Source organism: Physeter macrocephalus, chromosome 17, assembly GCF_002837175.3.
Source record: "Physeter macrocephalus isolate SW-GA chromosome 17, ASM283717v5, whole genome shotgun sequence".
Classification (NCBI taxonomy): domain Eukaryota; kingdom Metazoa; phylum Chordata; class Mammalia; order Artiodactyla; family Physeteridae; genus Physeter; species Physeter macrocephalus.
This window is the reverse complement of record NC_041230.1, coordinates 27,989,250-28,013,364: the sequence shown is the minus strand read 5'-3', so window position 1 is coordinate 28,013,364 and position 24,115 is coordinate 27,989,250. Positions and strand designations below refer to the sequence as shown.

Below are 24,115 nucleotides of genomic sequence, written 5' to 3'. Positions count from 1 at the left end.
TCATGCTTCTGGTTTTTGTTCATGTGTTATTTCCCTCAAAGGAAGAGACTACTACTCTTTTTAAAAATGTTTGCATTTTTAAGGAAACATTTAATTGACATACAAAGGAACTAAAGGAACTACATTTTGTTCAGCTTCATGCCTTTCCTCTTCCTCCCCTCCCACCTCCCCAGGTCTGGTATGGAGCAGAGGTGCAATAAATATTCATTAAATGGAGATGTCTTTCTGGCCCCACTCAGCCTTTTTCCTGACCACCCCCTTCCCAACTCTTTGCTGTGTGGGAGAATCCAGACATCTTGTACAGCTGCAGCTCAGTGTGTCCCATTTTGGCTGGGATTCAAGGAGCAATTACAGACAAATAAGTATTATTACAACTGCATCAATCAACATCTCTCTCCTCAAATGCTCTCATCAGGAAACAAGAATGATCTCAGGAAGACGCTGTCTTGTTTAAGCCCAGGTGTCTTTTTTGGTGCCTAGGTAGTGTGTGATCCTTGGAGGGACCCCACCATTGACCGTCTGTAACAGAGTCTGTATAGTCTGAGACTGCCCCTAGAGGCAGACAGTCCTGAATTCAAATCCAGACTCACTTTTTCTCTCTGTGAACTTGGACAAGGGTCTTAACTTCACTGAATTTCAATGTTCTCATAGGTCACATGGAATCAATAATACTTCTCAGGGGTGTTGTTGCAATGATTAAATGAAATAGCACATTTAAAGTGTCAAAAGATTTCCCAGGCAATTAATAAATAAAAACTTCCCTTTCCTCTTACTTCTCAATTAATTGTTGTGTTCTCTCCTCTGTATTGAGGGTATGGTTTGTAATCACAAAGCTTTGTATCAGCAGCTAGATGGTAAATCCCAACCTTACCTACGGTTTGAAGCTTCTTGCAGAGCACAGAGGAGCCAGTATAGAGAAGCTTTCCTGGAGAATTGAGGCTTGGTCTGGGCACAGGAGGAAGAATCATGTTTAACATCAGATTTTCAGATGTTTTGTGGGGCACTAAGGTATCCTGGAGAAAAGGAAAACTGGGAATTAGAAGACCCCAACCACGAAACTTCCCTTGTTTTATGACACCACCTTGGGAACCATCCATGATTTGTCTGCAGGGGAAGTTGCCTGTGTGATGGAGGCCTGGATGCAGGGCTTGGGGACTGCCATGCATGGGCAGGGCGGAACTTTGCTCCTGTAGTAAGAAGAACTTCTTGTCCAGGGCACCTGGCTCATTTGGCAAACTGTTTGGAAAGAAAGCTTATGAAACTTCAGACTCAAGTGACCAGGTGCCTCCATTTGCATGGAGCTTAGGTATGATAGAATTTGGCTTTTTTGGCCAGTCCATTCAATTCAGTTTAATAAAATATCCTGATACGCTCTTTAGGTCAGACGTAGTGGTAGCAGTGGGGATCCAGGGAAGGACAAGATAAATTGCCACTCTTGCAGTGCTCACTGTTTCTAGAATGATGTATGGGGAGGTATGAACTAGAAACATGGGGTGCTGACTTCTGCTTAGGACCAAAGGGAGGCCTGACTTGAGACTTGAAGGATGAGGGATTTGTTGCTATTATGTTGTGTCAGGTGAGTATTTTCACTTTAACAGCCAAGAAAGTGTCATGTAATGGTTGAGGACAGTCAGACATACCTGGGTTCAGTCCCATATCTGTCACTTATTAGCTGTGTTACTGTAGGAAAGTCACTGAATTTTTCTGAGCCTCAGTTTCCTTTTCTGTATAATAGGAATAGTGCTAAAAACTTCTACTTGAAATGGTTTTTTGTGAAGATTAAGAGAGACAATGCATATATCACACTTGCACAGTGCCTGTGTAGTCATCTAGTAGCTGTTGGTGGTGATAGTGTAATTAATTTACGCTAAGAGGCCCGGGAATGGAGGAGTTATAATCTTAGAGTGAATATACACTTGGTGCTTCATGATCCTCATCTCTTGGCCTTCTCATATTTTCTACAAAGCTCATAAATTCTCTCCCCACTCTGCCATCAGGAAAGACTGGTTCTACCAGACTTCAGTTCAGTTCTTCACTCATCCTGGTGCCCTTCCTCTTCTAGGACTGGTAGGAAATAGGTTAACGGAGAGAAAACACAAGCACAGCCACATTTCATTGCTAGCTTGGACTTTGGCTTCAAATTCCAATGAAACCACAGTAAGTCGGATTGGACCCTTCTCATGATCAAGTCAATCCTTCATCTCCATAGAGAAATTAAAGACTGAAACCTCCTATTCTTCAGGGGTTTTTTTGTTTTGTTTTGTTTTTTTAATTCTCCTCAGTCTCAGCCATGAGAGGCCTCACTCTGGGGTGAGTGAGTCTGGGTTCCTTATTTAGCAGGTGCTGTGTTCAAATCATCTCACTGTGAGTATAGATTTTTCAATTTCCCCATAGTTTTCTATCAGAAAACTTGTTTCCCCCTGATTTTTCTGTCAGGTTGTACTTTATGTATTTTGAAGCTATGTTATTGGGTGTGCACAAGTTCATGGTTACATTAACTTCTTGCTGGATTTTTTAAATCATAGAGCGTCCATCCTTATCCCTTTCCTGTTTTTCAGCATAAATGCCATATTTCTCTACACTTGCATTTTCAATTCTTTTAAAATTTTGTTTCAGGTATGTCTTTTATAAACTACATGTAGCTAGATTTAAGTCCAATCTGATAACCCCCAACTTTTAATAAGTGAGTTTAAGCCATTTCCATTTATTAAGATTACTGTTAAATTGGTTTTATTTCTGCAGTCTTATTTTATATTTCCTACTTTACATGCTTTTCCTTTTTCCCCCTCTTTTACTGCCTTTGGTTTGATTGTCAGTGTTTTCTTTGTTCTCCCCTTCTTCCTTCTTCTGTTAATATGTATTCTCAGATTTGTTGAGGTTGTTGGCTACCTTTCTGTGATGCTGTTTGTGTGTGTGTGACTTTTTGGTTTTCTTCTCTCTGTGCTCATCACTCTTTAGTTGGTGTGTGTCTGTGTATGTGTGTATGTGTATATGTGCTGCTTTTATGCAGCTCCCTGGGCCCCCAGTTCAGATCCAGACCTTATGTTTGTCTGTGTCTGTGAAGTCTCATTCTGTATGGATATTGCAAATTTAAGTGACTGAGTTAGCAGATCACAAGTCCTGGTTGCCAGAGTGTCCTATGCCTGTCCAGACCCATCTCAGATAAGCAGTTTAGGATGGGCCACAGCCCCAGACAGGAGAATAGCTTTCCTTAGCTCAGATTCAGGTCTGGGAACTTGACTTTGGTCTCCTACCTGCATGAGGAGTTCACTGCCCCTCCTAGGCTTCAGGAGTTGAACTTGGTTCTTGCTTCAGGTCCGAAAGTACAGTAGGTCTGCAACTTCTCTGTGTACCTTTAAAACAGGTGCTGGTCTAGGGCTCTGTGTCCTAAGGGGTCTTAGTTCAGACTGATGACTAGATAGATGTAAAATGACCCTTCCCCAGGCTGACCCTGTCATAACTGTGAAAGGCAGAGTTAGTCTTTGTTGCATTCTCTTCCTTAGCTTTCTTTCATCGCTCTTCTCCCATCTTTCCCTCTCCTCCCACTACTTCCATCTTGACCTGGATTCTTCTGGTCTGAAAAACCTATCTCCTCATCTGAGGGTCTTGAGCTTTACCACCCCTTACCCTCTCTGGCACATTTGTGTTGTAAAGAAGGAATCACCAAGGGTGGCATTTCAGGAACAGGTAAAGATGGAGTTTTGGATGATGCCCTCTATGTTTTCCTGTAAATCAGAGGGTGTGAGGTTGTATCTGGCAAGGACTACACTTTTTTCTCCTGAGTCCCCTTCAAACCCCGCTGAGTCCAGGCCTCTGACATCTGTGGATGGTGCCTCTGATAACCCCACTCCATTGTGAATATCTTCTCAGGAGGGTTTAAATAAACAATGATTTCATAGGACGTTAGTCAGAACTAAGAGGTAAAACCAAAGTGATCTCTTCTTTCATTTGCCTTCATGTGTCCTATGGAAAGGTCCTCAGGAGGTCAGTTCTGATGGCCAGTGAAGTTGTGCCATCACTTCCCACCTGAGGGTGGAAGACAGCCCTCCTGGGGACTTGGCCAAACTGGACAGAAGGCAGCATGTAAGAAAATTTCTACTGCCCATTCCATGTCCCGTGGATCCTCGCCTCCCAAAGTGTCCAGTCACCATTACAGAGCTCACGTTGCTCATTCCCTGCCACTGGTGCCCTGGCCTGCCAGGTGATGAAGCTTCTGTTTCATTCTAAATAGAGCAGAGGATGTTGAAATTCTTCCATGGCTTCTGGCAGGTGAAGGATCAAAGTGGTGCTTGGCAGCCACAGGCACAATCAAAAAGGTTAAGATCAAAGGGGATGGGCTCCATTTGAAAGTGAACTCTCCTGTTCCTCATTACAGTCCTCACCAGGCTTCTGTCATCCTCTGCTGCAAGGAACAAGGATGAGGAATTTGGGCTGCGGCTGGCTGCTGAAGCCACGTGCTGACAGACAGACAATCCCGGAACAGCTGCAATGTCATTGTAAGCCTTGAAATTAAAATAAAATCCATTGATTTATAAGAGGAAAACAGGGTCAGCACTAGTGGGGTCAGAAAAACCAATTCCAAGAGCCCTTGGGTTGGCCTAAATCCTACATATAAAATGGGTGGTGGAAGTGTTTGCCATGGAAACCATCAGAGGGAAGCTGAGGGAATCCAGGTCTTGGCAGGTGATTGCAGCTGTTGTTGCTGGCACACGGCACACCAGGGGAAATAACTGAGGCCTCAATAAATAGGAAATCTGGAGAGGCCAGAGCCTAGGCTCAATGTGTTTTGTAAGGGGAAGGCTTCCTCACTGAGGATGGGGAATCTGCTTTCCAAACTGTATGGTCAGCAGCTTTGTGTCTGTAGGAGTTTATTTTAGCTCTGTGGTGAAGCTTTTTTTTTTTTTTTTTTTTTTTTAACTAAACTTTGAATAGGGTGCCCACAAGGTATTTGCTTGCTGGCTTTATTTCCCTCCCTGCCTGGGTATGGAGAGGTGAGCAGCACTTCCCCTGACTCAAGCAAACCCCTTCCTCTCTTTGTGCCTCAATTTCCCCATCACACGATGAGGATGCGAGATTAAATGAGCACTTCCCAGATGCACTTTTTAGAGAAGTGTTTGAACAAAACTTGGGTGAGGTATTGGGCGGATGGGATTTAAGTGTCCTAGTACTGAGTGTGTGCAGGTTAAATTCAAGTTGGCATGCAAACTGCCTCGGCTTTTGGCTGCAGAGTGAGGGCAAGCTTGACTCCTGTTCCTCACCCCAACTCTGCACAACTTGTCTTGCTTCTTCCCCCCTGGATGTTCTCCAAGGTTCTTCCCAGCTCTGACAAGGAGAGCGCTGCTGTAGGCTATGTGTCCTCAGCCCTCAGAGGTAGCTGTGGCATTGCAATTTCATTTTTCCTGGAGGACAAGTTCCCCTGGACTATTGCAGACCCCTGCACAGGCTTATTATGGAATGGTACTGGGCTCCTTCTTTCAGAGTGAAAGCCTTCTTGTCCATCTGAGGCAAAGTTATTATTCCTTGAGAGCAAAGCCTTGTCCCTCCCAATGTGCTTCTTATCTGCCTTTTCTCTATTGATCAACATGAGTGAGTATTAATCTCACTTAATTCCCTGCAGCTGGCCTTACTTTGCATGGCTGGGAATAAGGCTTTTTTTTTTTTTTTTAAAATAGATCTTTATTGGAGTATAATTGCTTCACAATACTGTGTTAGTTTCTGTTGTACACCAAAGTGAATCAGCCATATGCATACATATGTCCCCATATCCCCTCCCTCTTGCGCCTCCCTCCCATCCTCCCTATCCCGCCCCTCTAGGTGGTCACAAAGCACCGAGCTGATCTCCTTGTGCTACGCTGCTGCTTCCCACTAGCTATTTTACATTCGGTAGTGTATACATGTTGATGCTATTCTCACTTCGCCCCAGCTTCACCCTCCTACCCTGTGTCCTCAAGTCCATTCTCTATGTCTACATCTTTATTCCTGCCCTGCAACTAGGTTCATCAGTATCCCCCTCCTTGCCCCCCGTGTCCTCAAGTCCATTCTCTATGTCTGTGTCTTTATTCCTGTCCTTCCACTAGGTTGATCAGTACCATATATATATTTTAATATTCCATATATATGCGTTAGCATACGGTATTTGTTTTTCTCTTTCTGACTTACTTCACTCTGTATGACAGACTCTAGGTCCATCCACCTCACTACAAATAACTCAATATCGTTTCTTTTGATGGCCGAGTGGTATTCCATTGTATATATGTGCCACATCTTCTTTATCCACTCATCTGTCAATGGACATTTAGGTTGGTAATAAGGTTCTTTTTTCCCCCCTTTTCTTTCTTTTTAAGCAAACAGATTTTCTTTTGAGTTCTGGATGAATGTCATTCCAAGTTTTCGGTGGGAAGCAGCTCTCTCTAAAACATTCTCCTGGGGCAGGGCATTAGAGCAGTAAATAGGAAAGAAGCCACTCCCTGTGGTTGGAGAAATGAGTCTGGTTGGAGGCTTCTGTGTTGACAGGAAGGGTTATAGGGACGCAGGGGTTCTGTGTTTCAGGTCTGGATCCATGCTTACTTGCTGTGTGACCTTGGAAAATCCCCTTATCCTCTCTGGGCCACATTCTTTCCATCTGTGCAATCAGGAGTTTGGATTTGATTAATGATTTGCAATACTTAAGAATACTTTGGAATCCTCTCTTAAATTTAATCTATAGAAACCCAATATGAATCATGTGAAATCGCTATAGGCTATATCATGTGGTTTGGTTCAGGCTTTCTCAACCTCCACACTATTGACCTTGGGGGAGGATAATTGTGGGAGGCTGTCTTGCAGGATGGATAGCAGCATCCCTGGCCTCTGCTCACCGGATGCCAGTAACACTCCTCAAGTTGTGACCACCAAAAACCTCTTCAGATATTTCCACATGTCCCCTGTGGAGAGGGGCAGAATTGCCCCTGGTTGAGACCCACTGCTTTAATCTAATAAAACAATTAAAAAGTGAGAGTCTCCGTTGAAGGGGAATGGGAGGGAGTGTGACATAGATCCGTTCTCTGTGGCCCCAGAGGCTCTTCTGACACACCAGTGTTTCAGGAGACACAGTTTAAAAACGTACAGACTCAGAGTCCTGATTGTCTCTTAGCTCAAAACTACTGTGTGAGTCCAGGGTCCCCTTTCCAAGTCAGATTTTTAATTGGAAAGGCAGAGGAGGGGGCCGGTCAGCAACTTTCTCAGTGCTCCCAGCTCCCATTTCATAAGGATGTGTAGCAGTACAAACTGCTTTTTCTAGGCATCCTCATTTGGACACCTTCTCCAGGAAACCTGCCATCATAATGCCAATGAAAGAACATACTCTCAACTCCTGTATCTATTCTGAAAAGGACCTGTCTATTCTGTTCCACCTAACTGAGCTGTCCTTTCCCTGCCACCGGCTCAGGCACTCAGGCTCTTTGAGATGCTGGCGTCTGGATCTAGGGCGGGTACTTGAGTATGAGGATCTTCAGAAAGGCAGGCCAAGCCTGTTCTGTGCTTGACCAGGCTTGGGGCTTGGCAGGAAACAAATCTGGTGTATTTGGAGCCACACTGAGTCATATGAGGTGCCTCCAAGGCCCTCACCACAGAACCTCCATCTCAGCCTTCATCCGGTTCTGTCACACCGGTTATGGGACCTTGGTCAAGCCTCTACTTCCTCATTTACAAAATGCAGCCATTAAGATGTCCTTATAGGATGGCTGAGAAGAGGAAATTAGATTACCTACTTAAGTACCTACACAGTGCCAGGTACACAGTGTTCTCTTGGAACGTGGTTATGAGTGTGACGATTTCAATGTTGGCACCCCGCCCCCAGTCTCCTTGCTCAGACTCTCTTCCCAGGAAGCCCCCAGCCTCTCCCATGGTGGTGGAGACGTGGCTAGACTGGGGCAGGGGCTCCTGGGCCCTGGGTACCCCCCCAAGGACATGTCTCATTATGAGGGTAAAACCTTTCCTCCATAATTAGACATGAGGCTTCAGAGAACTTCTCACTGAATTTCAATTTGCTGGTCTATTGAAACAACCTCCTGGGGTTATACATTCATTCCACCACCGTTAGGACATGTCTCATTATGAGGGTAAAACCTTTCCTCCATAATTAGACATGAGGCTTCAGAGAACTTCTCACTGAATTTCAATTTGCTGGTCTATTGAAACAACCTCCTGGGGTTATACATTCATTCCACCGAGTTTTTTTTTTTTTTGAGTGTTTACCATGAGCCATTATACTTTATTTGGAGGCTTCTTCCCTTATTCGCAAGTGTTATTTGCCTTTATTTTGCTTCAATTATGTCTTTCCCCAAATAAAAATAACCATTTTTTTCTGATTATAAAAATGCTACCTGCTCATTACAAATAAAGTTTCAAACAATACAGAAAAGTATGAATAAAAACTACTCCAATTCCTGTTTTGAAGATCTACCCACTTTCAACATCTTGTGGCCCACCTTTCAGAGTTCCTGGGTGCACCTACACATGATTTTACATGCATGCACTCAGGAAATATCCACTACTTGCTTTTACCTTTTTATTGAAGTATAGCCTATAACATGTATGTGGAAAAATGCACAAATCCTAAGTATACAAATCGAACTTTGACAAATTTTTGCTCATGCAACCACATCACACAGATCAAAATATAGAGCATCCCTAGCACCCCAGAAGCCTTGCAGTCATTACCCATCTCACCAAGGCAACCACTGTTCTGACTTCTGCCACCATAGATTGATTAGCTTGACTGTATTTGAACTTTACATCATGGGACTACTGCAGCGTGGAATCTTTTGCGTCTGACTTTTTAAGTTTGACATTGGAAGAGATTTATTTCGTGGCATATAGTAGCAGTTCATTCTTTTTATTGCTGTGTGGTATTCCATTGTATGGCTAGACCACATTTGTTTACCCTACTAATACATTTATTTATTCTACTGATGTCAGAATTTTGAGTTGATTTCAGTTTTTTACTTTTACAAATAATGCTGCTATGCACAGTAAATTAACTTTCTAAAGCCTAATGGTAAAGACACATTATCGTCTGTAAGTACCTCTTAAACCAAAAGGAAACATGGAGATAACTACCCCATGCTGGGTCTTGATTCCCCTGTTGTACATTGAGAGGCTCAGAGGAAATGCTCTCTTAGGATCTTTCCATCAGGGAAATGAGGGGATTCTGGGAGCGCATCGCTACATCCAAGCACTTGCCTGGTCCCTCTTCAGTTTAGGGCAGATATATTAGTCAGGGTTCTCCAAAGAAACAGAAACAATAGGATAGATATAGAGAGATATATAAGAGGAGAGTAATTGTAAGAATTGGTTCACATGGTTATGGAGGACAAGAAGTCCACAGCAGACGGATCTGCTGTCTGCTGGTGGTGTAATTCAGTCTGGGTCTGAAGGTCTGAGAACCAGGGGAGCTGATGGCATAAGTCCCAGTTCAAGTCCAAAGGCCAGAAGCTCAGATGTCTGAGGGCAAGAGAAAATGGATGTCTTAGCTCATACAAAAAGTAAATTTGACCTTTCTCCACTTCTAAGATGCCCACCCACACTGGTGAGGGTGATCATCTTTACTTAGTCTACTGATGCATATGCTAATCTCTTCCAGAAACACCCTCACAGACACACCCAGAAATAATGTCTTACCAGCTATCTGGGTATCCTTTAGCCCAGTCAAGCTGACACGTAAAATTAATCATCACAGCTGGCTTCCATAGGACACATCCCTTCAGTTTGAGAGTTGATGGACATCTCCTAAGAAAGACAAAGCAAACCTTCATCTTGGACCCCCTCTAAGACCCTGAGTCACCTAAAGGGTCCCAGGACCATTTCTTCCCCTTCCCTGAAAACTCCTGCCCCCCACAGCCTTGGAGGTGTCTTGGCCTTTGGTCAGAATAAAGAACAGATCACTTCCCCTGTGTCCCACTTCCTGCTGGTTCTCCCCTCCCCTGCTTCCAAGCAAAGTGCTTTGTTTCCCACAGAGGACAGCAGGGAGTAGTCTGTGGTAGTTAGATGCTCTCGGCATGGGCCTCAGACAAGCAGAACACAGCAGTGCCCTGGAGACACAAGCTGGAGAAGAGCAGAATGAGAGCTCTTTGCACATGAGTGAGCAGGCCGGGCCTTACACAGGGATGTGGGAATGCTCCCGTGACCCCAACCAACAGAAAATCCACCTCTGTGAATTCATCCCTTGGGATGAGTACCACCCACCCTGGGCAGGCAGATTAGGAATTGAAACACAAGCTTTCTAATAGAGTTTTACTTTCAAATGCTGACTCTGCCATTCAGCATCCAGGACCTTGCGCAAGATAATAACTTTTTGAAACCACAGTTTTGTCATATTTAAAATGAAGATAAACCCTGTCTCCCAGGGTTGTTGTGAGGATTAAGTGAGACAATGAATGCCACCCTTTTGGTCCACAGTGCTTGCATATTGTAAGGTTGGCACCCTGGATCTGCGTGGAGAAGAACAGTGGTCAGCAGTCAGGAACCTGGGTTCTGGTCTCAGCCTACCCACTATAATCCTGGGTGGCCCCATTGCTCTGATGAGAAGGTTGGCTTTGGTCATCTCTAGATCCCTTCTAGTTGTAATTCTCTTGGAATCTGTGCAGCCATAGTCATTACCTCCAAAACCAAATTGCAATGTAGAATAGGGGGTGAAACTCAGGCTTAGAAGTCAGGGAACTAAATACTTAGCTCCCCTAAGCCTTAATTCTCTCCTGTATAAAATGGAAGTGGTAATACCCATTTCATATAATTGCAGGAAGATTAAATAAAGCAATGTATGTAAAACACTTTACACAGTGAAAGCCATGATAACAAAACCAGTAAATATTACATAATGATTGTATAATATTAATATGATCACTGATTAATTTCCTCCAGTGGCAAGAAGCTGAACTTCTAAAGCTTGACTTCCACAGCAGTCATTGAGAATAAAAGAGAATGTTGCTATGTAACTACCCCAAACTTAGTATAAAAATATAATGTTCTTTATTGTTTATAATGCTAAGTTAGCATGCAGAGACCTCACTCTACACAAATGGTGAGAGAATTTAGCCTGAACTCTTTCTCGGTTCCCTAACCCCGTACCCAGTTCTGGAGATTGGGTGATAATCCCTGGAATTCAGTGCCAAGGAATGGGTTGCGGTAAGAGGCTTGCAGGCCCATCTACTTCCCAATCATTGGTTCAGATAGGGTTCAACATCCTTCATCCAGTGGCCCTACGGGCCCAGAAGATCCATGCCCCTCTGTGGGTTATATTTGGGGCATGGGATTCGGTTTGTGGGGTCTTGTGCCTGGGTGCATATTACCATTCCACCTTGGGGCCCAGGTCAGTGCCCTCCAGCTGGGAAGCACGGTGCAGACCCCCTCTGTTTAGGACTCATAGATTTCTTCTCTCCCCTCTTCTCCACTCTTCTCTGCTCCCTCTGGGGCCTGGCCTTCTGGAAACAATAGTCTGGAACTGAAATGCTTGGCAGGAATCGATTCTTTTTCTGCCTTGCCACACACTTTCTTTATCTTATCATAAGCAATAAGAGCATGCTAATGACACAACATTCTGTCTCATGAATTTTAGGTTTTGGTTATGGTAGCCTCCAACTTCTACATAACAACTTATGTCTCAGTTATATATTGTTGTGTTACAAACCATCCCAGAACATAGTGGCTTAAAAAAATAACCATTTTTTCAGCTCGTGTTTCTGTGGGTCAGCAATTTGGGCTGGGCTTACTGAGGCAGTTCTGCTGGTTTTAGCTAGACTTAACTCATGCATCTGTGGTCAACTGCCAGTCATCTAGGAGACTCTGACTGTGTGGGTTGGGTGGCTGTCAGTTGGAGCAATGGGGACTCTGGGCCTGTGACTCTTATTGTCCAGCAGGCTAGCCTGACTGTTTCACACATGGGGATGGCAGGGTCTCAAAGGGCAGCAAGAAAAGGAAAATCCCAATATATAAACACTTTTCAAATCTCTGCTTGTGTTATATTTGCTGTTGTTTCGTTGCCCAAAGCAAATCACATGGCCAAGCTCCGAGTCACTGTAGAAGAAGAGTCAATGCCAAAGTTGTGGATATAGGTAGGTATGGACAAAATCTACCAAGGGCCCCTTCCCGATCCTTACCCCCTCCTTCTGATAGGGGCTGAAACACTTATTCTCCCTTGACATGGCCCTGCAACTTCCTGGGGTTAGATGTCATGGTTTGAAGCTCAAAGTGGGAGCATAGGATGGAAAGTACCCACGCTCAAGGCTAGGGAAAAATCAGACTAGGGGCTGCGAGCTCCCTGCTCCCTTCCCTGTTGAAGCCATGGGTCCAACAACTATGAGTACAATCGTTTAACTTTATTAGAAACTGCCATGCAGTTTTACAAAGTGGTTTTTACCATTTTAACTCCTCCCAGCAATGTATACTTGGCATCCTTGCCAATACTTGGTATACTTAGATTTTTTATTTTTAACCTTTTTGGTGGTAAGTAATGATACTGTGGTTTTAATCACATTACTCTCATGGCTAATGATATTGAGTGCCCTTTCATGTGCTTATTAACTATTTGGGTAGATTCTTTCATGAAATGTCTGTTCAAGTCTTTTGTCCGTTTTTAATTAGTTGATCTTTTTATCATTGAGGTGTGGGAATTTTTATATATTCCAGATATTATTTCTTTGTCAGATATATATATTGTGAATGTTTTCTCCCAGTCTGTGGGTTGTCTTCTCACTTTCTTAATGGTATCTCTGGATGAGCAGAAGTTTTAAATTTTGATGAAGTCCAATTTGTCCACTTTTTTCTTTTCTGATTTGTACCTTTTTGTATCCTCTCTCAGGAACGTTTTACCTATTCTAAGACCATGACACTATTCTCCTACATTTTCTTCTAGAAGCTTTATAGTTTAGTTTTCACATTTAGGTTTTGATCTGTCCTAAATTAATTTTTGTGTGTGATGAGGTAGGGACCAAGTTAACTTTATAGTAAGTCTTGATTTCGAGTAGTGTAAGTCCTCCAACATTTTTAAAGGTCCTTTGGTTTTACATATAAGTTTTAGAATTAGCTTTTCAATTTACACCAAAAAAAAAATAAAGACTGCTGGAGTTTTCACTTAGATTGAATTCATGCTATAGATCAGTCTGGGGAGAAATGACATCTTAATAATATTGAATCCTTGAATTCATGAATATGATTTACCTCTGCATTTCTTTAGATCTTTAATTCCTCTTAGCAATGTTTTGTAGTTTTAAGTCAGATGTCTTTCAAATCTTCCATTAAATATATTCTTGAGTATTTGATTTTTTTGATGCTATTATAATTAGCATTTTAAGTTTTCATTTTCTGATTTTCATTAGTAGAAAAAGATTGATTTTTTCATATTGAAAATGAACATGTTTTAACAGACTTACTAACAGACTGATTTTTGTGTAGCCATGGTAACAAGTCACCACCAGAACTGGTTTTAAACTTGTTCAATTGATCAATGACAAGTTGCTTCAGGGAATGTGCTTTTGCAAATCAACAAATTGTTGTTAGCTCCTAGCTTCTGAAAATCAGCCCATCGGGGCAAACTTACTTTAATAAACACACTTCTGAGTGCCAACCAATCAACAACAGTCTCACCCAAGTAAGCATGCTCCTATAGATGATGTCAATACACTTATGTTATCTAAAATCCACCAACCCCTGAACTCCATTGTCTGATTGGTCCTTGTGATTTTTTCCTTTGACCCATGAGTAATTTAGAAGTGTATTCCTTGATTTCCAAGTGTTTGGGAATTTTCTAATTATATTTTTGTTATTGATTTCTGCATTATGGTCAGGGAATATATTCTGTATTATTTTAATACTTTGCAATTTATTAAGACTTGCTTTAGGGCCCAGCATGTGGTCTATGTTGGTAAATGTTCCATGTGCACCTGAAAATAATAATCTGTGGTTGTCCATCTAATATATGTCAATTAGGTCAAATTGCTTAATACTGTTGTTCAAATCTATATCTTTACTGAATTTTTCTGATTATTTTATTAATTATATAGATAGAGCTGTGTTAAAACTTCTAATTATGATTGTAACATTTTCCATTTCTTCCTTTAGTTCAATTTTTTCTTATGTATCTTGAGCCTCTGTTGTTAGGTACATACACAATTAGGATTTTTATATCTTTCTGATCACTGTATTTTCTTTTCATCCACTAAAAAAATGATATTCTTTATCTCTGGTGATATTTCTCATCTTGAAATCTACTGTACTGAATGTACTGAAAATCTGTCTTAAATTGCAGTGCTTAGTCTGTTTTCATTAAACATGTTTACTAATATGGGTAGGCTAAAGTCTATCATCTGACTATTGGTTTTGTATTTTTTTTTCCCATCAGTTCTTTTGCTGTTTTTGTGGTTTCCCCTTTCCTATTTTCTTTTAGATTAATTGAGTATTTTCTATGATTCTTTCTTATTTTTATTTTTTTTGGTCTCTGCTATTGAGTTTTTTAACTACACTGTATAAGAAACTTAATATAACATAATTACCTTTACCTCCCCCATTTGTGCCTTTTTGTCACATATTTTACTTCTCTGCATCTTAGAACTCCATAATACGTTTGTGTTATATTTGATTTATCATTTTCTTTCAGCCTGAATAATATCCTGTAAGGTTGGTAGTAATGTTTCCACTTTCATTACCAATTTTAGTATTTTGAGTCTTTTCTCTTTTTGTCTTGATTAATCTAGGAAAAGGTTTTTCTTGTGTTGTTTTGTTTATTTTTGTCAATTTGCTTGGTCTTTTCAAACAACTAGCTTTTGGTTTCGTTGATTCTCTTTATTGTTTTTCTATTCCCTGTTTTGTTTATCTCCACTCGAATATTTGTTACTTTCTTCCTTCTGCTTGCTTTAGATTTAGTTTGCTCTTCTTTTTCTAGTCCCTTAAAGTGGAATATTAAATGATCTATTTTGGATCTTTCTTCTTTTTCAACGTAGGCACTTATAGCTATAAATTTCTCTCTGAGAGCTGCTTTCATTGCACCCCATAAGTTGTGGTATGTTGTACTTTGGTTTCATTCATCTCAAAGTATTTTTTTAATTCCCTGTGATTTCTTCTTTGACCTTTTGGCTGTTTAAGAGTGTCTTGTTTAGATTTCACATATTTGTGAATTTTCTGAATTTCCTTTTGTTATTGATTTCTACATTCATTCCATTGTGGTAGGAAAAGATACTTTGTATGACTTCAAACCTTTTTATTTTATTGAGACTTGTTTTGTGGCCTAACAAATGGTATACCTTGGAGAATGTGCCATGGGCACTTGAGAAGAATGTGCATTCTGCTGTGTTACATAGAATGTGCTATATATGTTTTTTGTTGAGGGATGGGCCCTTGGAATTCCCTAGTCCGTTTTCTCTGATGTCACTCCATATCTCCTGAAGAACATCCTTTAGCCCTTCTTGCAGTGTGGGTCTGCCAATAGCGTATTCTCTCCTGAATATGTACTTATTTCTTCTTCATTCTTGAAGGATATTTTCCCTATGTAAAGACTTTTACAGTGACAATGCTTTTTTTTTTCATCATTTTGTTATCTTTTGCCTTCCATTCTTTCTAATGAAACAATTCTTATTGTTTTCCTCTGGAATCCAATATGTATTTTATTCTTTGGCTGCTGGCAAGATTTTTTTAAGCTTTGGTTTTTAGCAATTGATTGTGATGTGCTAAGGTGTAATTTTTGTGCATGTGTTTATCCTGTTTTGGATATGTTGGGATTCTTAGATATGTGGGTTGATGTTTTTCATCAGTTTTTCAATCAATATCACTTCAAATATTTCTTCTGGGTTTGGATTATTCCAGGCCACATTTGAATAAAACTCCCCTTTAACTATCAAATTGGATAGAAAAGCACATTCATAATTTTAAACTTAACATTTATTAAAGACTTGCTCTGTCAGGCTCTAAGCTGGTCATTGATGGTAAAAGGTAAATCTGATGTGTCCCTGCCCTCATGCAGTCCATACCCTGGTAGGAGAGGTAGATCTGAGGCAACATTAAGATCTGGAAGTCATTCACTGAATGAAAAGGTGACTGAGTCCCTAGGAAAAAGGGCTCTGCAAAATTATGGTAAGTATATACTGTGACAATTTCCTAGTTCTTCTCCAAAAGGACTTATGGCTATTTACTTGGGTGACTGTGTCAGCAAACATTTCCAAGATTATTGGACACAGAGTTTGAACTGACATTAATATATGGAGAACCAAAGTGTCATCATGATGCCCTTATCAGAGTGGGGGCCTATAGAGGGACAGGTAATAAATGGAGTTCCAGCTAAATTCCAGCTCATAGTGGGCCCACTGGACCCCACTCAGTGGTCATTTCTCCAAGTGCCCAAGTACATAAATTGGGATATATATACTTGGCAATTGGAGTAATCCCCCATATTGGGTTCCTGGTTTATGGAGTTAGAGCTATCACAAAGGGAAGGAGGGAAGGCCAAATGGAAACCTCTGACCTGCAAGAATCCAGGAGACCCCCACTCCATGGCCAAAATAGGAAATAAAAAACAATATTGTATCCTGCAGGAGGGATATGGCATAGATTAGTGCCTAAGGGCCTAAAAGATACAGGGGTGGTAGTTCCTCTCACATATCCATTTAATTCCACTGTCTAGCATCTGTAGAAACTGAATGGAACCTGGAGAATGACTGAAGACTACAGTAGAGTAAACCAAGCAGTAACCCTGATCATAGCTGCTGTGCTAAATGTGGTGTCCTTGCTTGAGCACACTAATAAAGCCTCAGCTACAAGGTATGTAGCCATTGATTTAGAAAATGCAGTCTTTTCCATTCCAATTAAGAAAGAAGATCAGAAAAAGTTCACATTTTCATAGGATGACTAATATTCATTTATAAGGCTAAGTCTCACTGTCTGTCATAATATAGTCCAAAGACATCTAGACTGCCAGGTATCCCACAGAACATCATACTCGCCCATTAAATTTACAACTTCATGCTGATTGGACAGGATGAGCAAGGAGTGGCTAGCATTCTGTAGGCCTTATGCTCCAGAGGGTAGGAGATAAATCCTGTGGAAATTCAGGGAGTGGACACTTCACTGAAGGTTTTAGGAATCCAGTGATTAGGAGCATATGAGGATCTTCTCTCAAAAGTAAAAGACAAATTTATTCAAATTGAAATTCCTAACAAAAAGAAGGAAGCTAGGCCTCCTTGGGTTCTGTAGGTATGAAATTTTATACCGACGCATGTGGCTTCACCCCAAATACCAGGTGACATGAAAGGCTGCCTGCTGTTTGAGTGATAGGATCTGCCAAGCCCTATGATGTTGGAGATGTCAGAGACAGGAAAAGAGGCACTCTATAGAGTCTGTGTCAAGCTCCGGTGGGAGAATCATGATGCAGGTCCCTGGAATTCTGGAGTAAGGCCAGGCCAACTGCAGCAATCATATGCCCTTTAAGAAGCATCTCCTGGTATGTTACTGGTCCTGGTAGAGAAGAAATGCTAGCCCATGGGCACCGAGTGACCGAATCTAAAACTTCCCATTATGAGCTGGATCCTGGCTACAGATTTCTTTAGGGAAGGATTGGGGAATTGCTTATTGGTAGTAGCATTGCATAGTTCTTCCTTAAGAGGACCCAACATCCTTTATTCAGTGGGCTCAATAGGTTTTGAAAAATGGTTTAGATCTGGTAAGGTATTATGATTTTTCATTGTTATGGCTGACATAAAACTTCTGCTCACCAACTCTTGACTTTTTCTGGTTTTACAAGTTAAATAATGTTCAAATTGGCTGCCCATCTATCTTACTTCTAGGAATACCATTGTCTGTTATCCACTGTCATAAATCTCTGTGGGATAAGGCACCCTGGTTGCCACTCTGTCTTTGCTGCCCATTAAGGTAATTATTTCTTCCTTATCTGTAGTGGTTAAGTAGCACTACCTGGCCTCTGTTATTTCAGATTCATTCACACAGAATCTGGATAAAGCCTATTTTCATGGTAGGATTGATTACGGTCAACCCTGACCTAACAAGGACTGTCACCATCAGGCTTCTCAAAGATGCTGGTGACCTTTACACTAGTGCATTCCTTGTTGCCCTTGTGAAGATAGCTCCTGGGTGCTCTTGGTAAACATCATCAGGTGGTGGGTTCCCTCATTTTAGGAAATAAACGTATTGTAATTGACCCACAATCCCTAGCTTTCTGATCTCTTCATCAGGACTCTGCCATGGCAATTCTAGCATTCCCATCTCATTTACTATAGGCTGTCATCATGTCCAAGCTTCAAGGAGCCATTCCTGCAGCATATTAGACCAGCCTGAGGCATTCTTTCCGGACAATACATCCTGAGTCATGAGACTATGCTTTTGTATTAATCAATTCTCTCCCACACAGTCTTATGTTCTGCCCCATGCCTCAGGTCCACCACCCCCAAGAGTCACTCCCACACATGTTTTTTCAGTTCCTACCAGGACATATTAGCCATGTCATGCAATTAATTCAGTGAGAAGGCCATTTCCTCCCAGAGAAGGAGCTATTTTCCTTGTTTAGGCTGAAACCTGCCCCTAGTTATTAGCTTGGGGAAATGCATGGAGCAGGATGATCTTGATGAGGAAAAGCATTTTCATAGGAGACACAGGTCGTAGATCATGTATGCCCTGTTCTAGTGAGAAGGAGAGAGCTGCTCCTGCTAGTCTGGAGAGTTTAAGAGCATCTGGATGGTCATTTCTGAAATGCATACATCCAAATGTCTCCAACCCGTGTCTCGGCGGCTTAATCATTTCTTATCTGGGACCTGACTTTAACATAGTGGATCTTTCACAGCTGCACATTCAACCTCCTTTGTAGCTCTCTCACTCTTATGGTTGAATTTTGGGTCTAACTTTCAGAATGATCTAACTATCGTTCCAGGAGGTAAGTTATCTTTCAGAACTGACAGAAGGCCTTCCAATTTTCATGGCATACTCTCTGTTAATAGCTGAGCCTGTCATTTTCTTTTAGGTTTCCAAGGAACTTAAAAGCTAGCCCAAACCACAATCCTTATAATTACCATTGCCTCTGTACCTTAGAGTTAATCCATACCGTAGTGCTGCCCCTCCAGCTGGAGAGGGTCTTAGTGACATGATGCCGTCTGACTGGTGAATGATCCAGTTACAGAGTCCCACTGAGGGTCTCCTTCCTAGGTCTCCTCCTAGTACTAATTGACTTAGTTTGGTTCCCTGAGAGTAGCGCCTGAGGCAGAGAGGTGAGGAAACCACAAGATCAGTGTGTATTACTGAGACTGCTGCCGTGAGCAAGGAGAGACCAATTTCTCTAGGACTTCCTGCCACCTGAGCAGTGTACAGAATGTCTCCAGATGCTGGAGCACAGGGTTACTCCTGGGGGCTTTAACCGTCCTGTAATTCCAGTCTCACTTGAACAAAGACAAAGGGGAGAAGGTCCTAGAGCAGAGAATAGAAAGTCACGTGGCCGACCCATGCTTCAAGTGGCATGCTGTCCATGCAAGATGAGGCTGAGCCTGTGCAGAACTGTCCACTGCAGCTATGACTTAAATCAGAAGTAGGCTGAGGTTATGTGACCAAGTGTGAGTAATGTCGTCGTCGTCATCATCATCATTATTTGTGGCTGAACCAGCTATAGAACAAGGACAGAGTATTATAAATAATATAATAGAAACATCAACAAAATATATAGGAGGAAAGAGAAAAATGAATCTCACATTTGAGAATAAAGAGGTCTATATGGAGGAGATGGTATTTCCGTGAGATCTTAAAAGAGAAGTAGTATTTCATCAGGTGAAGTCAAGGCAAAACATCCCAGGAGAGGAAAATGTAATTAACAAAGACTATATGCAGTCATGGTGTACAGTGATGGGTGTAGTTATGGGGTTATGGGGATGGGGTGTAATGAGGCATCTATCTGGAATGGCAGTGTTTGGGTTTTTTGTTTGTTTTTTTCTGGTACGTGGGCCTCTCACTGTTGCGGCCTGTCCCGTTGCGGAGCACAGGCTCCAGACGCGCAGGCTCAGCGGCCATGGCTCACGGGCCCAGCCGCTCTGCAGCATGTGGGATCTTCCCAGACCAGGGCACGAACCCATGTCCCCTGCATCGGCAGGCGGACTCTCAACCACTGCGCCACCAGGAAAGCCCATGTGTTTAGGTTTAACATGAATGTGAAGTGAGTTTGAAGGAAGATTATATGAAGGAAACACTAAAGGTCCAGCTCTGGGCCCATGTGGGATGAGAGGGGCATTGCCTGGTGACCTGATTCCATCCCCAGACCATCCTCCCTTTGTTTTGTCAACCTGTAGGCCAGTCTCCACTTTGAGGCCACAGGGTTGCTCTGATGCCTTCAGGGTTCCCTCAGCCTCCCCTTATGAGAATCGGAAAGTGGGCTTTGATCTCCACTACCTATCAGCAGGGGTAGATTAGCGCATGTTTTAAGCCATGCCTCAGACTGAGGTACCCTCTCGTTTTGGTTTCTCCCTCAGGGTTTCAGCAGAGCAATCTGGAGAACAGAGAGAGCCCATCAAAGGTCTATATCTCTCTGGGGCCATCCAGGCCACTGGTCTGTGCTACTGATGGGGACATCAAAGTCCTAGGAGGTGATGTCAAGTGGTTACTCAGCTTCCTAGATGATTAAGTGATTTTTCATAGTCCAAGAACTGCAGAAGTCAGCCAACCTTCTCGATCTTATTGTTCCTCATTTCTTACTCCATGCTCTCTAAATGGCAAAGCCTGCAGCTTGGAGGCAGGAAATCTGGGCTCAAGTCCCAGCTGTGCTGCTTTTCAGCATTGTGATATTTGATAATTCATCCTACCTTGCAGAGCCTCAGTTTCCTCATCTGCAAAATGGGAATCATTGCATTAAATTAGGGAATGGCTGCAAAGCATTTAGCCCTGGGTCTGGCACCTACAAGGCATTCCATACATGAAAGCTAGTACCATTGTTTCCTGACATATATTAGTGTCTCCCAAAGTGGAGGTCCTGTACATTAGGGGACACCTGAGGTAATCGAAGGTGACCTAGACAGAACAGCAAATAGAAGGTATGCAATTAGGAAGCCATATCCTCCACAGTTCTCTTTCAATACTGATTTTGCAGAAAAGATAGACTCAGTTTGGTGGTAGCATATTTCATATATACATATATACATATATATATTAGTAAGATATATGTGTATATATCTTATATATACACATATATATGATATATATACTTATATATCATATATTAATAAGATATATGTATATAATTATCTTAATAAGATATATATGTATATATATCTTGTTAATTTCCCTTTATAACAAAGAGAGAACACCTTTGTCCCTCCAGTTAATGGGAGAAAATTACATTGCGTTTAATCTGGTAAACTCAGTCCCATTCAATACTTTAAACAGTCTGTTTAAGTAACATAAGCTTTTTCAGATAAATGCATGGCCTCTCAGATTTGCTTCCCATCCTCCCTCCTCCTCTCCAAGATGCAGTCTGGCTGTATGAGTTATAGGGGAAACATATATGACCATATGAGTAGAAGTGCAGCGGGAGCCTGGACCCACTTATGAAAGTCCTCTTGTTGCGGTGGTCTCCACAGCAACTTCCCTCTGCACCGGGTTCCTGGGAGGATGATGAATTCTAACATGGTGAGTTCGTGGTCTGTCCTCTTGTCTTAATCAAAGTCCATGGGTCCTCCCCTGCTAACTCAGTCCCCCACTTTGGCTCTGACCAGCACTCAGCACTGTGCTCCCCCCAGGTCAAATTGTGGTTCCACTTTGTTTTCAAGCCTGGGAAGCACCTCTATAGGCCCCCTGCCCTCTTCCCCCAACAGCTCCAGCCAGGTTCTCGATCACCTCTGAGTTCCCTTCAAGGCCGTATCTGGGGTCCTTCCAAGGAATAGCAGGTTTGAGGGAAGTGGGCGCATCACCTGAGATTTCTCTGTCTAACCTCTTTTCTTTTGTTGTGGCTGCTGCAGGATGACTCACAGGTGTGGGCACACAGGTGGCAGCCTCCTCCTGGAGATCCAAGGTTGCTTTGAAACTCTCCCACCTCTCATACCTCCCACTTCGGGACTTAAGTCTAAGAGGGGGAATCAAGGCAACTTGTGTCATCCTCTGCTTTCCCTACCTCTGTTTCCTTCTCCTTCCCAAGGTCCACAATGCAGGAGGGGCAGACTATCCTCTTTGTCCTATTTTGAGACCATCTGCACCACACCCTCCTGCTTCACTGTAATGGCTGCCAGGGGAAATGGGAATGATTTTGCAGTATGACAATGCAAAACGTACTGGTTTACTCTTTTTAAAGTACTATCCCTTTGCATTAGATATTAAAGATTTCTTTGATCATGAGAAGGTCAACAAAAACTAGAATAAGCCACAAGCAGTTATCCTTCAGAAGGTAAACACACATGAAATCTGATCAGTTCTTTATTGCACATGGAATAAATTATGAATGGAATTGTAATTAATTCCCATATAGCTCACATACCCATCCCTTTTAATATCCCTTTTAATAAATGTAACATGCAAATTGCTAATGTTTTACATAAAGGCAACCTTTCTGAATACTGATGCTGTTATTAGGAAAGGCTTTCCGTGAATGCTGGCAAAAACTCCAGGCCTTTTGTTCCCCACACTGGGCTTCCTTATTCCAGGGCAATGTCAGAACCTGTTGTGCAGGGTTCAAGGCTGGCTTCTCCCAGTGCCAACCCTGGGATTGTGCATTTCCATGTTCACCATATGTCAATTTAAATAAAAATTTTAAGGCCAAGGTCAATTTAAAGAAAGGTTAATTTTTTTAAGGTCAATTTAAAGACAAATATCAAGTGAATTGATAGTCAAGTTAGTAGTGGGAATGATACAAATTGTAAAGTTAGGAGGTCAATGGCTGAGTTTGGGGAAACACCAGGGTACACGGAAAAAGCTGTGATCGATACATGAATGGAAAAGACCTTCTCAAGGAGAAAGGCAGTCATGTACACAGCTCATTAGGAAACAGGAGGGGCGGAAAAAGCAAAGCATTGAGTTGTTCAGGAGAACCTAGGACAGCTTCTTGGAAGTGGTGGCAGTTGAACTGGGTTTTAAAGGATAAGAAGCTGGAGGAGAAAGACTTCCAAAATGTGTGGGGAGAGATGTGACAATAAGACAGTACATGTGAAGACACTTTCAAAACTGTTGCATGAGTAGTGGTATAAAGAATTAATATTATTTCTGATTGGATGCAGGGACAGAATTATAGGACAGGGAGAATCTTTTTTGGTGGCAGTGAGGGAGGGCCAGAGTGGGGAGTTAGTCTAAGAAGGCTCAAGATTGTAGACAAGGTGGAAATTGAAGATCCTGGTTGGCAGGGCCAGGGAAGATGCCACTCTGAGCTGGCAAAGTTTGTGCCTAAGAGCCAATCACTTATCCTGTCAGCAGCCTTCTTCCTCTCCTTGGAAACTTCTCTGCCTCTCCACCCTGCTCTGGGTTCTTCTGGCATCACAGGCAGAAATGGAAACCTCATTCATACTTGGGTCTCTACAATTTATAATCCTAAAACGTCTGTTCACTTTTCATAAGATGGGAGACTGAGGCCCAGAGAAAAGAAAGGTTTAGATTCTGACTTAGCAAACACTACTGACCACCTACTACTATACAGCCCAGACATGAGCTAAGTGCTTTGATGTCTAAACAGCTATAATTCTTTTGAACCTGTTAAAACAAACATGTCTATAAATAGTAAATGAATTAAAATATTTGTATGCTCAATTTTTTTAGTGGCAAATAGTTTTTTTTAATAGTTCATTTTGCAATTTCAGGGCGTTCTTTTTTTAAATTTATTTTTTCTTGAAGTAACGTTGAATTAAAATGTTGTGTTAACTACTTCTGTATAGCAAAGTGACTCAGTTATACATATATACATTCTTTTTCATGTTCTTTTCCATTATGGTTTATCACAGAATATTGAATATAGTTCCCTGTGCTATACAGTAGGACTTTGTTGTCTATCCATTCTATATATACCAGTTTGCATCTGCCAATCCCAAACTCCCACTCCTGCCCTCTCCCCCCACCCTTGGAAACCACCAGTCTACTCTCTAATGTCCCTGATTTTGTTTTTGTTTCATAGATAGGTTCATTTGTGTCATAT

General features: G+C 42.0%; 1 protein-coding gene across 1 annotated transcript in view; it reads left to right on the top strand.

The window, feature by feature from the left end:
• The window catches only part of CES5A (carboxylesterase 5A), a 75,458-nt gene that overhangs the window by 14,542 nt on the left and 36,801 nt on the right, over positions 1–24,115 (top strand). Inside the window, 1 exon segment of the mRNA XM_055078911.1 lies at positions 4,376–4,496. Coding sequence (XP_054934886.1) covers positions 4,376–4,496 — 121 coding nt within the window.